Raw genomic sequence first — 16,738 nt, 5'->3', positions numbered from 1 at the left:
CTCAGTGTCTGCATTTCTCTTGTCCGTTACAGAAGATGGATTCCACGATCAGCCTCCTGCAGAGCAGAGCACAGCGGAAGAGTACATCGGCTAATTTGGACGAGACGCTGAGGTGCCCCAAAAAGTGCGTGGCTCTTTGTTGTTTACTAATATTGTTTCCTGTATTTAATATTTGGGGGGTCCTGCCCGCGGTTGTTTCCTGCCTTGTATCCATTTTTGCTGGGATATGAGCGACCAGACACCTAGTTTGGAAAATGTTAAACGTTTGTATAATTTAAGTTGGGAGCGCAGAGAAGTGAGTCATGCCTAAAAGTTTTGGGAAATAAACTGAATGTTCCAAATAACAGCATTGCTACAGACGCATTTATTTGATGAGTAAAACCGAACTAATGACATGGAACTCAGCCTAAAAATTCTTAAGAGTTATGCTTGATTGTAGAAGTTTTGTGTTGATGTTTGCTGTTAGTTACTCTATTGCATATACTTTATATTACTTAATAGTTATGTTTTAATTGAAACCCAGTATAAGCCAGTTGTTATTTCTCACATTTATTCAATGTTGTACGATTACACCGGACAAGCGCTTACATTTTAGAGGAGGGAGAAAATATTTTAATAAGAATTCATATTAGGGCAAATAATTTTAGACTAAGAGATAGTTTTGTTGTTTGGGGCCAAATTACTAAAAATGTGTTTATTAGCATATTGTGAAGCCACTTCGTGATGGATTGAACATTTGTACAATAACATATACAAAATAAATAATAATGTAAGACGGCCAAGGAGTGTAAAGCTGCCCGTGATAACGGAATCACGCACACGTCATCTATTTATTTTTTATATTAATCATAGTTTGCTTTTATTTCCAGTGATTCGTCTTGGTGGAGACCATGGATCATGAATATGAGAAACAAAGGATTGTATCAAGACGAAGTGAGATAATCATTTTAAATATTCATTTTTTTAGTTATATAAACGCGGCAACTAACGCAAGGGAATGGGAAATTAATGATAATTCCTTTCAATTTTGAAACTGACATGGTTAAGCCTTTCAAAATATAACATAATTTTATTATACTAATACTATTGGAATATAAAGTCGGATCTGAAGTAGCGCCTCCGACTAGGTATGACTGTGATCTTGAACGGCATTACATTTTTAATTCACCTGTCCCACGGCAAAAAAAAAAAGATCAGAATGAACAAAGTTGAAGTAATGGTGGGCATGCCGAAGGACCCGCTATCCGTTGAGCAATTGAGGGCTGCCTAACGCTTAAATCCGATTGCCCCTGCGACTCTAGGGTGGCTTGAGTGGATTTGAGAATTTGATGATGTTTGACGGTATATACACATCTTGTATACAGACATACAGACACAGGTTTCGTGTGCTGATGTTGTGTTTTGATTGATGTGTGCGTTTGACAATGTGCAATATCAGTTAGGCTATGAGATAAATTCTTTAAAAAATGCAAAAAATTAGAAGCTATGACATAACGTTTCAAATCAATACAAAGTACAAGCTACAACTCAATCTTCACAGAGCAAAAGGTAATATATAGTCTAGTTAAAGTTGTTAATTACAGTCTTTCTGTATTATAATGTGGATCGTATTTCTTTGCAGGATAATAATGGTGGATTTGATTGTCACAATGCACATTCAAAACTAGCACTGGGCTTCCAGCATCCAGTGAGGTAACTATATTCTAATAACAATCAAGTCATTCTTTACTAATTGCTTTTCATTTTAGATATTATTTTCCATGTTTTTACATGTACAATTTGTAAATTAAATGTATAGCTGTACAGTATACATGGTTCAGACTTGGTAAAAGCTAATAACACAATGAGAAATAAAATGAAATTTAGAGATACAACATTCCATCTATTGAGTCTTCATTTAATGTAACTTCAAATTCTTAAGTTCATGTTGTTTGTGGTTGTTTTTTTAGAACTGAACAAAATAGTCCCTCTGTTTAGTAATTCAGCTGCAATATTTTCCTGGATAATGTAATTGATTTACTAAACGTACTTTAAAGCAAATCTGTTTTTTCTCGCATTATTATACAATTCAGTGAAATGTGAACTGCTATAGTCTGTGGGTCAGCACAATGGTGCGGTAACCTGTGCCTTGCAACAACAGAAGCCTCAGTTCAAATCCTCGCCAAGGACTGTGTTACATTCTGCACTTGTTTGCATTAGTATAGCTATTACTGGTTCCTCCCATCTCTCAAAGAAATGCAGGTTATACTGACTAATGACTCTATATTGACTTTGTGTGTCAATGAGTGTGCCCTGAAATAAACTGGTGCCCAGTTTAAGGCTGCATCCTCAGGTTACACCTGATGTTGTCAAGATAGGCACTGGTTCCCTATAAATTTCACAAAAATCCACGAAGTGCATAATTTTAGCAGAGCTGTGATACATTTGTTTTATGTAACACAATTATGTACTTTTGCGAGAATCTTTGAATGATTTAATCAATGGTTATGGTTAACCATGTCCACTGTTATACTAAGGTGTAGAAGTTACTGTTATGGGTGCAGTTACAGAATGTAATAAATACATTTGTAAGTATTACTAAACAATGCAGGCACTTACCTTCTTATTATTAAACACAACATTACATTCTCGAATCTATATAGTCCAATTGGAGGTTATTGGTACTGGACCCTGCCATGGTAACAATGCGTGCCAAAGAAGGAACCAGTTCTAGAAAGGTTGCAAGTCCACTGCAGGGCCAACTCACACACAAATCCACACTCACACAGGTCAAGTTAGAATCAGCTATCGACCTATTTGCTTAAACCATTGAGAATATGGGAGTCAAACCAAACTACCTGTACAAAACCCCCTTAGACAGAGGATTAAGGTACAGACTACACAAGGACAGAAACCAAGTGTGGAAGTCTAACCCAGAGTGTTATTTCATTGTGCCAACCTTCCCTATTTTTGTACTCTTTAACGTTTCAGATCAACGTGTTTCTTTTTGGGTTCAGTTTATTTAATGGATAAACAATGAATACAATGTTGATCATCTGTTCACCTAATAAACAAAAAATGTTCTCAAATAACATTTTTAATTAATCAAAGTAAAATGAAACATCTTTATAAATTTTTTTTGTGCATTTTCCACACAATATTAAAAAAGTAGTCATTTGTGTTTTTCATTATTTTTTAATAAGAGTGACAATCCCTTCTTTAAATGACTCTTAGCCAATTGAGATGAATAAAAAGTAAAAGTAAAAAAACAGACACCTTTTATCACCTGTATTTTAACAACATTCAGTAGGGCACTAAGATTTTAACTTTAAAATTTCTATAACATCTTTAAAATTAGACTTGATGTAATAATTTCAAGTACAGTATTAATATTAAATCAATCATTTTAAACCCGGGATTTCATGGCTATGCTTGCTAATCACTTCCTCCAGAGCTTCTGTCATCATTGAACAAGCAAAGCTACTGATGCGAATCGTTGTGCAAACAGCTATCAATGAGTGCCCAATTAGCAAGAGTCAAAACAAGTGTATCTCAGCATTTGCTCCAAAATCAAATGTAATTATCTTAAGAATGAACTGTCTAAAATAAAGACATATACGTTTTATGTGTTTAACATTTTTAGTATGAAAAACAACATACAATTTCTATGTGTACCATTTCTCTTTGCTTCAGACTCTGTGTGCCCAAGTCAAAATCTCATCAGTACCTCAGTGCCATGGGTGAGAAGGTTCTTGCAAGTTTTCCCATACAGGCAACAATTCACTTCTACAATGATGACTCAGATTCAGAAGAAGAAGAAACTGAAAACATGGAAGAGGAGCAGGCTCTAGGATCTGCTCATACGGTGATGGCTTTGGACAAGAGGACAGAATTGCAAATGGAAAATTTCAAGGAAGGAGATACCTTGTTTTGGAAACAGAACTCAAAAAACAAAGAGGACGGGTCAGTGGCTCACAGGAAGCATAGTGTCCGCCCTAGCAATTGACACAAAGGATTGCAGTTAACTAGACCAATGAACATCAGGAAATGATATTCTGTCTTGGGGAAACATCTTCGTTGGTCCATGAAAGTAAAGTTTGCACTGGTAGTATAGCAATAATTGCTACTTATGCCTACTTTTATGGCATTAATTGTAACACAGTTAAACAGAGGCATGTGGAAAGTAAACTAATTCATTCATTCCTTTTAGACATTAAACATGATGAAAACAATGAATGAAAATACAAAACACCCATAATGTAAAGATATTTTATTTTTTGAAATACTATTGACGTACTGTAATCCTCAGCGATTTAACAAATGTATAAATTGTTTTTTTGTATTATGAGACAAAAAACAAAGCAAAAATTGTAACTTGTATATTTTTTAATTTGTGTGGTTATTATCATTTTATTAATACATTTTTATGGGTTCCCATTCATTGTAAAAAAAAAATAACATTAGATAAAATAAGCTAGCTCCTAAAGGCAATGTCATCAAAAAGACTGGAGAAATGTACATGTCATTGATTTTTAATTGACAAAAGCCCTTGGAAGAGCAGCTACTTGTGGCATTGCTGATTAACCACTTTGCACGTCTGACTGGTGGACCTGACTTTGGTGATTCTGTTAATGGTCAGCCTTTCTGACGCCCAAGTATCTTTTAACTCTTACTTCTTCTTATAGTAAGCTTGCAAAAGGTTTATAAAATTAACTCTGTGAAAAGGAGTGATGGAATAAAGTCTTGTATTTCCCACTTTGACTAACGTGAGAGCACGTCTTCCTTTGACGTTACTAATACTGCTTTGTTTCATTTGTTCTTCTTACCTATCTTTATGATGATCATTTTAACTTCACCCTTCAGCAACATCTTCAGTTACATTCATAACAATACATACTTAACAAAGCATTTTATTATTAACATTACATAATATTATGTATTATATGCCATTTAATAAAATAAACATTTTACAATACATAATAAATACATCACCTGTTTCTTTTGGTTTTATTTTTGTTTTTTTTATTGTGTGGTATAATGTAATGTTTTAATGATAGGTTTAGCGCCTAGGATAAATGTAGCAAATGACACCTGTCATATATATACTGGTTAGCCATGCTACCTCAAAGTTTAAGGGTATCGGGCTCAAATCTCAGTCTGTGTTACACTCTATATAGACTTTGCATGTTCTCCTCGTGTCTTCCTGTGTTAAGTAGTTAAGTTTTCATGCAAATCCCAATGAGTGCCTACATATGAGTGTGCCCTGAAATTGAATGCTTCTCTGCCCAGAAGAAGTGCCCATTGGTGCATGGATAGGTTCCGCATAGCTCTGTATTGGAATGAGTGAGTTTCGAAAATTAATAAATGAATGCTGGAACAGAGGTTATAACTAAGGCATCTGATGCCTTGGAGCCAGGTTTGTTTCTCAGCTGGGGTGTTGTGCAGAGTTTCCACATATTCGCTTCAGTTTTTTTCTTTTTGTTCAAGATTTGTTTTTGGGTTTTTTTTTTAGCATTTTTCTGGTTGTAATTTCACTGTGTGAGCATGTTATGTGTGCTCTCTAATAAGCTGGCATCTCATTTATACACAGTATAATGGGGTAGAGCCTGGAACTGCTTGGGAGATGTCAATGACCTGAAAGGTGAATCTGGTAAGTGGTTGAAAATCAAACTGGCAGGGTGTCCCAGCTGTTTGACAACGGACTTCTATTAGGGAACACCCTCAGATATAGCTGTATAATTTTTCTCTTTTTAAATATTTTCTTATATGATGTAAATAAAATTCCTTTAAATTGTCCTGTTGTCTGATGCTGCCTGCTTTTGCTTTAGGTCAGTAGATTAAAATTGAATGCTTTGTTATGTATCATGAAAGGTTGCCCAACTTGTTTAACTACCCTCATTAGGACAAGCCTGTGTTTTTCACCCTATGCAAAATAACACCACAAGTAAAATGCTAATGTAAAATTGTAAAATAAATGTTGCAGAAAGTTTTCACACTAACTCAATTATTAAAGTCTGTCTCTATCTCCTAAACTGTTTGAAAGTTTTAGAATTCATACAATGCTTGAATAATAAGAAACTGCATACTGCCATTTTAAACAGACTGACAGTAATGATATCATGTGTCATGTGACCTCCACACCCCCATGGCTGGCAAGGGACATTAGCAATTATAAATAATATGGCCAGTGGGCATGCAACAATAGTCACAAATTCTCACTGACTATGCAAAAGGCTAAACATAAAAATGTGTCTCCAGAATAATAGCAAAATTAATACAAAAGTTGAAATAAATATAAAATAAAAATAATTGTATCCAGTATGTCAAAAACCACAGATTTATAACATTCTGGTTGTAACACTTCTGATTTTTATGTTGTATTAGTATCACAACATGACCTTTTGCTAAGCACTGGTCCTCTGTCACTATAGCTCATATAAAAATCGATGCTTGAGAAGGAGATGGCACTTCAACCTGAGCTCTGTTACATATCTTGTGCTGTGCTTACTGGTATCTGATCCAGAACAGTCACTTTTTGCTGAAGATGTTCATTCTTCTTTTGCTCTCGACTTACTTCTATGTATACTAAGCAAGCTAGAATGCTATCATTTTTTCCTTTTTCTTGAACTCTCAGTAAGGTCAGGTCAGGTTGGGGAGCATGCACTGGTACAGTGTGTTGCCGCACCCACCAAACGACGAAACAGTTCGGGATCCTGGTTGGCAACCCCCCAGGCAGACACGCGGTTCAATCCCACCCTCCAGAAATGACCCTCTATCTGCTGCAGCCAGGTGTTACGTGGGCGACCCCTCGGCCTGGTCCAGCCACTCAGGTCCTCAGCAATGGGAATCCTGTGAGCCGGATCAACCTTGGGGAATTGTTTCACATGGCTGTAGTGACATAACTGACGCTCCCTCAGAATGCAGGTAATGTGCCTCATTCGGGACTCTGTGAGCAACCTCTCATTCGACACAAAGTCAAACCAGCAGTACCCAAGGATTCTTCAAAGAGACAAACTACCAAAGGAGTCCAGTCTTTGTCTCAGGTCATTGGATAGTGTCCATGTCTCACAATCATATAGCAAGACAGGAAGCTCAGTAAACTTTTTTTAAATCTTCCCAAGTGCTTCTGTACATAAACACGGTGTGATTAGGAATAAGCAGTAGAAGAAGTAAATAAATCAACAAAAGTTAAAGATTATTCTTCTTGGTGAAGCTCATGAGTGTTTGGAGAAGCCAGATTTCAGATTATGTCAAGAGAATGCCCTTGCACCAGCACACCTGCATTACCTTTATAAAGACAAATATGGTCCACATGGGAGTCCTAGTAATGGACACTACGGCAAGTGCTTTCAGCCATCATACTCCACCATTGTATTATGTTCCTAGGCTAGAAAAGATGATTCGCAGTAGTGGGTGTCACTTATAGTGAAGACATGACTTTTGGAAGTGCATGCACAGTAAGACTGATATAGCTTTTAATGGCACCACAGGATCACAAAGTATAACTATTTTACAGAGCACACAAAAAACAATGTAATGCAATAAAGTATAAAGAAATCTGTAGTGGACACATCCTTCAGTGGCTTTAGATTTCATCAATCAATCAGTGGTAAACCTGGTATTGCCAAAGTAGACTTAAGTTCCCTTTATCCTTCTACTAGATATAACAGTTCAGAAGTAGATGTTTCCCCCATGAACACATATGCAGTACTAGAGCTGAGCACAAGATATATCTAGAGGAAGGTAGCTCTACAGTACTTCCACACATCCAGCTGTACATTGTGGCAGACGACTGGGGGCTTATGCCCAGCCAGGATGCATGGAAGGACCTGAAGAGGGATTATACCTCCCCTGGACCATGAGAGGGCAGCCGCCCTGATCTGTATGGGGGCCACGGGCATGGAAGCTCAACCCTATTGGGGTCCGTGGTCACCACCGGGGGACACCCAAAGTGCTTCCAGTTACTCATGCGGCACTTCCACCACACCAGGAAGTGCCACCGGAAGTTTGTCAGAGAGCACCTGGAGCACATCCAGGTGATTATAAAGGAGGCTACCTCCCTTGAGCAGGAGAGCCAGAGTCGGGAGGAAGAAGGCATTGCTTGGGAGGACTGGAGGAAAGGCGGCCGGAGAAGTCCAGAAGGGAGAGAAATGGACTCGGAAGGTGTTTGGTGCATGGACACTGTAATGTGTACTGGACTTTAAATAAAACGTGTGTGGTTTGGGCATCTGGCGGTCTCAGTGTCTGTCTGTTTCCGGGGCATCTTTCACAACATACAAAGGCTACTGCTGATTAGTGTCACATGCAATATATCTATTGCATAACAAGAATTACATGGGCCCTAGTGCACAACAAATATTTAGGCCCCACGTCTGCAAAATTAAATTCAGTACAAATTAAAAATGACCACCTTCAATGAGACAAGTCAAACATATAAGCCACCTAAAAGGCCTATAGTCATAATTAACTGTTATGGAGTTGTTTGAATGATAACACCACCTTTTATTCAGATTTTTAAGTAGACAAGCATGTTAATAATAAAACCTTGCAAAACAACAATTGCATAGTCACTGCTCCTTAGTCACATGGGTCCATCTGCACTACCTTTAGTTATGCCACTGTCTTTGTATTTAAGTGTATATTGCATTGTCACAAGTGGCTGATTTGCCATTTTATGTGGCAAATACATCACATGAAAATAATGTCTTTTAAGCAGGAAACCACTTTGTTAGAGCACTCAACACAAGCCATACTGGAGACATACAACTCCCCAGCAGTGCAACTGCACTTCATTACAAAGGGCTGTAAACTGTCACAAGCATATATGTCACAACCACCTGATCTGTGAAAGTCCATGAAAAATTATCAGCCACAGGACAAAGGTTAGACCAGTCTTTAAACTTTGGGTCCTGAGGTCAATGGTCCATTTGCTATTTGTACTCACAGTTCTGAAAATGGCATCCCAGAGGGAAGAACAATATGTAAGGTAAAAAGTGTGCTTAAAAAAGATATCAACAAAGCCAGCATCCGTCTCTTGCTACATTCTCTTTTAAGGTGCTACATCTATACTGAGTAATGAGGTGCTTTCGTAGTCTCTTAAGGTATACCTTTTGACCTCTATTTCACTTGATGAATAGCATTTCAATAAATCATCTAGACAAGGGGAAAGGCAGATACAGTGATCTGCAATGAGGAAGCTACTGGGCCATGACCCCCTGGCTATTTCCCACGGTCATCATGGATAGACTATCAGGCCCTGAGATCATTCTTTATTAAATCAAATAAAAATAATTCAAAGATAAACATACAAAGGCCACTAATTACAATTCAGGGTAATGTAGGTACGGTATATCCTAGGAAAATTCAAGGCATAAGCCAGCGGTTCTCAAACTGTGAAGTAACAAAAAAGGGGGCGCAAAGATGTGAAAAAAAGAAAACAAGAATCGAAAATATGAAAAATACATCTATTGAAACCAAAACAACTTAAACTACATTCTGATACTAGAAAAATAAATATAGATTTAGATAAATGTCGATAAAAGTTAAGTAGGTATAATAAAATATGCATCTATGATATTTCATTAATTAAAAAAGAACAAATTGGTATTAGTGGGCTCCTTTAAAAAAAAAATGTTAGGGGGGCGCGATTAAAACTGTTATGAAAACTCAGGTACTTAAAGGTTGAGAAAAAACCAAGATCCAGGACTTTAATGACCTCATGGCCACAGTCATCAGCAGTGTGTCGGTTTACGGAGAGAATTTAAACTTGTTGAGAGGTTTACTTACCTCAGCAGTGACATTCATTTAGATGTCAGTCAGTCAGTAGATGGATTGGGAAAGCATGGGGGCTCATGAGGTCACTGGAAAGGGGTGTGTGGCACTCCCAATATCTATGCAAAATGATGAAGGTCCAAGTCTTCAGAGTCCTGGTACCTCCTGTTTTACTATGTGGTTGTGAGCCATGGATGCTGTCCAGTGACCTTAGATGAAGACTGGACTCAACATCTCAAAATCTCAACATTGAATATTTGGACGATTACAATACTGTCCCTATACTTTATATACAAGAAAGTAAAAAGAGTAGCAAGAAAAGTGGAGAAGGTGCCCTCAAAAATAAATATTTGGATTAAATGAATTTTATTCGGTCAAGTTTTTCCACCTAACTGAATTAAATACATCCAACTTAAAAATAACATGTGTTTACTAAATATACAGTACTTATTTACATTAACTTGATGAAATGACTGCAAGTAACTGCATAAAGGAGACAAACAAAGTTTACTCAGGCTATTTAAAGCTAGCCAAGTACACTGAGTGTAATTAACATTCAAGTTGCCATTACTCCAATCCACATTTATAATACTGTACATCAAGACAAGTAATAAAAATATATAACATAATTTGATATAGGACTGTAAAGCAGTCAAATAATACACTTTAAGGTATACTTTTTAATTTAATAAATACATTTTATTTACACAGTATCAGATAAAAATTTAAAAAAAAATTCATGATTTGTTTTAAAATAATTGCACACACAGCATAATATTAGAACTAACTGTTTGATTGTTATGGAAAAAAGATATACATATTTTTGTGATACAGTGTGGGCAACATGTTTGGCAGTGCATAAAAAAAAATATTAATAAACCAGCTTCATCAACAACATACACAAAAATACATTTACTACAGAATAGATATCACCCAAGGCAAACCTGTCCTAGGAAAATAAGAGAAGCTTAAGACCTGACAAGGCCTCAAAAAATGGAGATAAGTTTTAAAGTACAAAAAAAAAAAAAAAAGCAAATTCTTTCAAAAGCTCAAAATGTGTCACCAGGGGGAGAAGCATGTAACCCTGGCTGGAGCAGAGACAAATCCAGATCAGATCAGGTCAGGTTGGGGAGCATATAATGGTACAAGACATTTCCACACCCACCACAACTCGGAATCCTGGTTGTCAATCCCCAGGGAGACACGTGGTCCAGTCCCACCTCCCGGAAATGACCATCTATCTGCTGCAGCCAGGTGTTAATGTGGGCGTTCCCTTCGCCTGATCCAGCTGCTCGGTTCCTCAACAATAAGAATCCTGTAAGCCAGATCACCCTTGGGGAATCACACTACATGGCCGTAGTGCTGTAACTGATGCTCCCTCACAGTGCCAATAATGTGCCTCATTTGGGACTCTGTGAGCAAGGATTCCCCGAAGAGACTCAGTACCGAAGGAGTCCAGTCTTCATCTAAGGTCACTGGACAGCATCCATGGCTCACAACCACATAGTAAAACAGGAGGTACCAGGACTCTAAAGACTTGGACCTTCATCATTTTGCATAGATATTGGGAGTGCCCTGCGGTGGGTTGGCACCCTGCCCAGGATTGGTTCCTGCCTTGTGCCCTGTGTTGGCTGGGATTGGCTCCAGCAGACCCCCGTGACCCTGTGTTCGGATTCAGCGGGTTGGAAAATGGATGGATGGATTGGGAGTGCCACACACCCCTTTCCAGTGACCTCATGAGCCCCCATGCTTTCCCAATCCATCTACTGACTGACTGACATCTAAATGAATGTCACTGCTGAGGTAAGTAAACCTCTCAACAAGTTTAAATTCTCTCCGTAAACCGACACACTGCTGATGACTGTGGCCATGAGGTCATTAAAGTCCTGGATCTTGGTTTTTATCCAGGACACTCACAAGCCCAGGCTCTCAGACTCCTCGATCAGTCTCTCGAGCACCCCATTCAGAGCCTCCATTGATTCCTCAAAGATCACAGCATCATCGTCAAAGTCAAGACCAGTGAATCTTTCTTCACCAATAGCTGCCCCACAGCTGCTGGACCCCACAACCCTGCCCAACACCCAGTCCATACAAGCATTGAACAGAGTAGGCGTAAGAACACACCCCTGATGAACCCCAGAATCAACTGGGAAAAACACAGAGGTTCTGCCTACACTCTGCACAGCAGTCACAGTACCAGTGTACCGGTTGGCCATTATATCTAGCAGCTTTGGAAGGATCCTGCAAAGTCTTAGGATATTCCACAGGGCAGCATGATCAACTGAGTTAAACACTTTACGAAAATCAACAAATGCTGCAAGAAACTCTGCCTATCTTCACATTTACGCTCCATGAGAACCCTTAGTTTCCTGGATGCTGTGAGGGCAGATAAGGAGGCATTTGTTAGAGGAATCTGTGAGCAAGTGACACACCATCGATGGTCTAGTGACCCACATCCTGCTTACAGAGGAATCAAAGCATTATGCACATCCGAATCTGTTCCTCTGAGAATCGTAGTGAGGGTGGCTGATGGAACGGTCCTTACGGGTAACACTGAAGTTGTGACCCACTGGGCTGGCTATTTTGAGAAGCTGTTTAAAGATGATCCTTCAGCTATAACATTGTACAACTCTGAGCCCACAGTTCTTGATGCTGATCCTCCAATTAGCTATGAACCACCCAGTCTCCCTGAGATTGCAGAGGTGAGCCAACAGAGGGTAGGGAAGGCTGCAGGGATCTGTAGTATCCAGGGTGAACTTCTCCAGGCTGGAGGTAAGGCTGTCCTTCTTGCATTGCAATCTTTGTTTCCATTTACTGACTGGAAAACAGTACTTGACATCTCTATCTGGAAAGGGAAGGTTGATCACCTGGATTGCAGCAACCACCTTAACAGTGGGATAACACTGCTCTCGTGCTGGGTAAATTCCTAGCTAGGGTCCTCCTCAATAGGATCTGTGATCACTTCCTCACCTACCAGCAATCGGAACAGTCTCGTTTCACGCCAAAGAAGTCTGCTATCAACCACATCCTGACACTGACAAATCCCACAAGGAATTTTTACAAAATTAACATTTTACTAACAATAAACGAAATACAGTTGCCCCTCCAGATTCACGAGGTTTGACAGGGAGGTGGTAGTAAGAAAGCCATTCCTTAAAGGACAAATAAGGGCATTGAAATACTGGCCGTGCACTACTCCAAATTCTCCTCTTCACAGTAGAAACTGAGACTTGCTTTTTTCAACCACTTTTAAGCTGTGCTTGAAGATATGGTACTGTGAAGTGCCTATCACGCAAGCTGGTGCCCCTAAAAAACTTGTCTTCTGATTGGTTGTGAGTTTGGGTCTGCCAGAACTCTTCCACTTTCCAATTGCCTTTGGATTGTATAAGACACTGTACTGACACTTTGATTTTTTGTTTTGCAATTTCTCTAAATGAAAGGCCGACACTTCTAAGGGTAATAATGTTCTGTCTCATTTCATTTGTTAATTGCTGTTCTCTTATCACTGGAATATTGCCCAAGTAGTACTTCAGAGGGTGTAGTAACACAATCTGTTCCAACTCTGCTTTAAGAAAGACAGAGGGTTTTAAAGTAATCAATAAAAGTTGGGACAACTGTGCAAATTGTTTGCTTCAACTTGCAAGGCTTAATTTACTTTAATTGCTGCAGAACATCTGTAGGTTGTAACCTATTAGTTGTTCCTCGAAGAAGGCCCATTTACTTTTTTTCAGGTTTTGCTAACCTAATCCATTGCAGGGACCACTCATACTCACACGTACATTTGGGAGAATTTAAAGTTGTCATTTAATCCAAGCTGCACATCTTTGGTGATGTACAAGGAATACTGAAGTACCCAAAGAGCATGTGCAAATTCATATAGACAAGTCTAGATATGGAAGTCTGATGTAAACCACTGTGCTACCCTGCAGCCCATAATCAATGGGCACAATGTATATTTTTTGAGAAAATGTAATTTATATATAAAAGGAAAACTTGACTGACTGTCTCATTCACTTATCAATAAAACATTATTTCCCGTTTAGCTAAAAAGCTAAAATTTGGTAGGATTGTACATCTAGGCCAACAGTTATCAGCTAAGGAGGGACATTTCTCTATATAAGTTTTTGGGGATAAGCCTCTCCCCCACAACAAAATAACAAAATATTCCAAAATCTCAAAAATGCCTTGATTGATCTTAATGAAATTTAATGAGATAATAGGAAAAAGAATCTTAGCTGTATTGTATACAGAAAAGTATTCAGTTACAAATCACTTCTTATAAATTAAAAGGACTAATACAATAGATCCTTAAGCCCAATGAAAGCTGGAGATATGCCAATTTCTGTCAGCCTGATTCAATTCCTACTACATGGCATACTGTAACTGAGACCCATTGTCTTAAGAAATCTCCTGGGCAAAGCTGAGTAACACTGCAAGTAGTGCCCTTATAAATTCACTTTCTATCAGCAGCACCCCCTACTAAAAAACATCCCTGACCTTTCATGAGATTTACTGTCAGACCTGATGTATTTATCACACTTAAGAGTCTTGTTCACAAACAACACAAAACATGAGACTATAGGTGGGACTAAGGACATCAACTGACTCTCAGACATTCACAACAATGTCCACCACATTACTACCCCTACACTCACTCTACAGCCCATGTTACTGCTTGCGGACAAGACTCTGAGCTAGGTAAACATCTCCATTTATCAAAAAGAATAAGACAACAAAGTTAAGTGATAATGTTCTTACTAAGTAGGATTGGTACAGGGTGAGAAATTTGACCATTTGGGAGGATTCTTGAATAGGTTTAGCACTCCTACTGATGGAGTCATGCCAGTTGTAATATGCTGGGTGAGGATAGCCTCTGTGGGCCTCTCCTCAGTCATGGCTTACAGGAAGGAGAACAAGGAGCAAATGGAGGACATGATAAACGGATTATATCTCAGTTGTCCTAGAAAGCAGCTGACAGTTGTTGCAAAGGTTTTGGGAAGAGAGTGGATCGCTCAGCTCAGTCTTTCACCACCATGACCCTGAACAGGATTAAAAATGAAGATGATTATTATCTATCCATCCATTTTCTTAATGAATAGATTGGGTTGCAGCAAGCCTGAGGCTATCCTATCAGCACGGCCTGTCCATCAAAGGGCACATGTAGATAAATCCCCACAGTCACACATTAGGCCACTTTTGCGTAGGAAATTCAGTTTCTATGAAGAATTCTAGGAATAAGATTTAAAAATTAAACAAAACTAAACAAATATTGCTACCCAGAAAATAAATTTGAGAAAAATAAAAAATAAATGAGTAAAAGGTAGCACAATTTGGAGATCCTGCTTTTGTTGCTCTTACTAATTATATAAGAAAACAAAAAAAAAAGGCAGAAAATCATTCTTGGTATGGCATTTTATCCAAAACAATACAGGGTGTCCACAGGAGATAAAAAAGAGCTGTATCAGAAAAAGGAAACAATAAGTGGCTATTAATTGCATGGTGAAGTTAGAAAATCCTTGTAATTTTAAAACATGGAGTTAACTATAACTGTTTGAGTGTATCAGCCGCTTGATTGACTAATAAAGAGGTGACTTGAAAAATGTTTACAATACACATTTACAAATTAACAATTATTATATAGTGCCTATAAAAAGTATTCACCACTTGGAAGTTTTCACATTTTATAATTGTATAACATTGAATTACAGGAGAGTTAAATTGTCTTTTTTGACACTTATTAACAGAAAAAGGCTCTTTAATGAAAAAGTAAAAGCATATCTGCAAATTAATGCAAATTAATTACAAATATGAAACACAAACTAATTGATCACATAAGTGTTGAACCCCCTCTAATAAGATGTAACCAAATCTTCACAAACTAAGAGATTCTTGAGAATATAAAAATCTTAATTAGTGAAAAGTATGCTGAATAGTCTGTCAAGAGCTACTGCATACTGTATGCCCCATACACTCTAGTTTAAAAGCAATTTCCTGTAGCTCATGAGATTTTGTTTTTTCATGACATTATGGAGATTAGGTTTCAAATTACAGCTTTGCAATTGTTTCCAGCTACAGTACTTAGGCAGTTGACTTCCAAGGTAAAAAAAAATCTCTCTAAATAAAAGAATGACAGCGTGTCTTTTCTGTTTATATTGGTTCTTTTCTAATCTGTCCAAACTCATGAGCCATGTGAGATGTAGCACATGCAGGGTGATGCATTCCAGTGGGACTGCACTGAAAATTCCAGCAGGGCACTCAGGGGCTAGTGATTGCTCGTGATTGGTAGATTTTAGCAGGTCCTAATTCGAGGGTGACTGAGGGGTCTGTGTTGACAGTGGCTAATGATACAGCACATAACTAATTGTTTTGGGGTTCATGTCTCACTATTTTGACCTAAAAGTTAAGACAGGACTTATCAGCCTTTATCCTATTGCTACCAGTTCATGTAAACCAATTCTTTTCTATAATGAATACATACAGTAATTTCAACTCTAGAAATTTAATTCTGTAAGAAATGCAGGGAAACGTGTATAACACTGTAGACAAGATAACTGAAGGTTCACACCGTTGTCTAAGCCAACTTATCCTTAAAATGTGCAGTATACATGCATACATTACTTTTGAAAAACTATGCACGATTATTTAGGAGATTGGTTATGGGCTAGTGGGTTTCAGGTTCCTATTCTTTGTAGTGGTAGTGGGTTGTGGTGTTTCACGAAGTGGGTCATGCACTGGGTCACGATGGGTTGCCTAAGCAATCATTAATTCCCCTCCCAGCTCCAATGCTCTCAATTCACTCGCTTTTTGAAGACACTTACATGTGAAAAAATGGGTTGTGACTTCAAAAAGTCAGAGAAACACAAACTGACACTATATCAGATCGACATACAATAGTTTGATAAATGTACTTAAAATTCCACTGGCAAAAATGGGAATTACAACAATAGGAAGAAGTTGCCTAACCTCTCATAGATTTGGCACAATTGAT

The 16,738-nt window shown here is 38.2% G+C and overlaps 1 protein-coding gene across 1 annotated transcript; it reads left to right on the top strand.

The window, feature by feature from the left end:
- On the top strand, window positions 1-4,889 carry ripply3 (ripply transcriptional repressor 3). Its single transcript, XM_028801311.2, has 4 exons — window positions 1-124; window positions 870-933; window positions 1,622-1,692; window positions 3,673-4,889. The coding sequence occupies exons 1-4, from the start codon at window positions 36-38 to the stop codon at window positions 3,983-3,985; spliced, it is 537 nt and encodes a 178-aa protein (XP_028657144.1). The 5' UTR covers window positions 1-35; the 3' UTR covers window positions 3,986-4,889.
- The last annotated feature ends 11,849 nt before the right edge of the window (window positions 4,890-16,738 follow it).

Source organism: Erpetoichthys calabaricus, chromosome 4 (assembly GCF_900747795.2).
Source record: "Erpetoichthys calabaricus chromosome 4, fErpCal1.3, whole genome shotgun sequence".
In the NCBI taxonomy this organism is placed as follows: Eukaryota; Metazoa; Chordata; class Cladistia; order Polypteriformes; family Polypteridae; genus Erpetoichthys; species Erpetoichthys calabaricus.
Note: the sequence above shows the minus strand (reverse complement) of the source record. Positions and strands in the feature narration are given on the sequence as shown.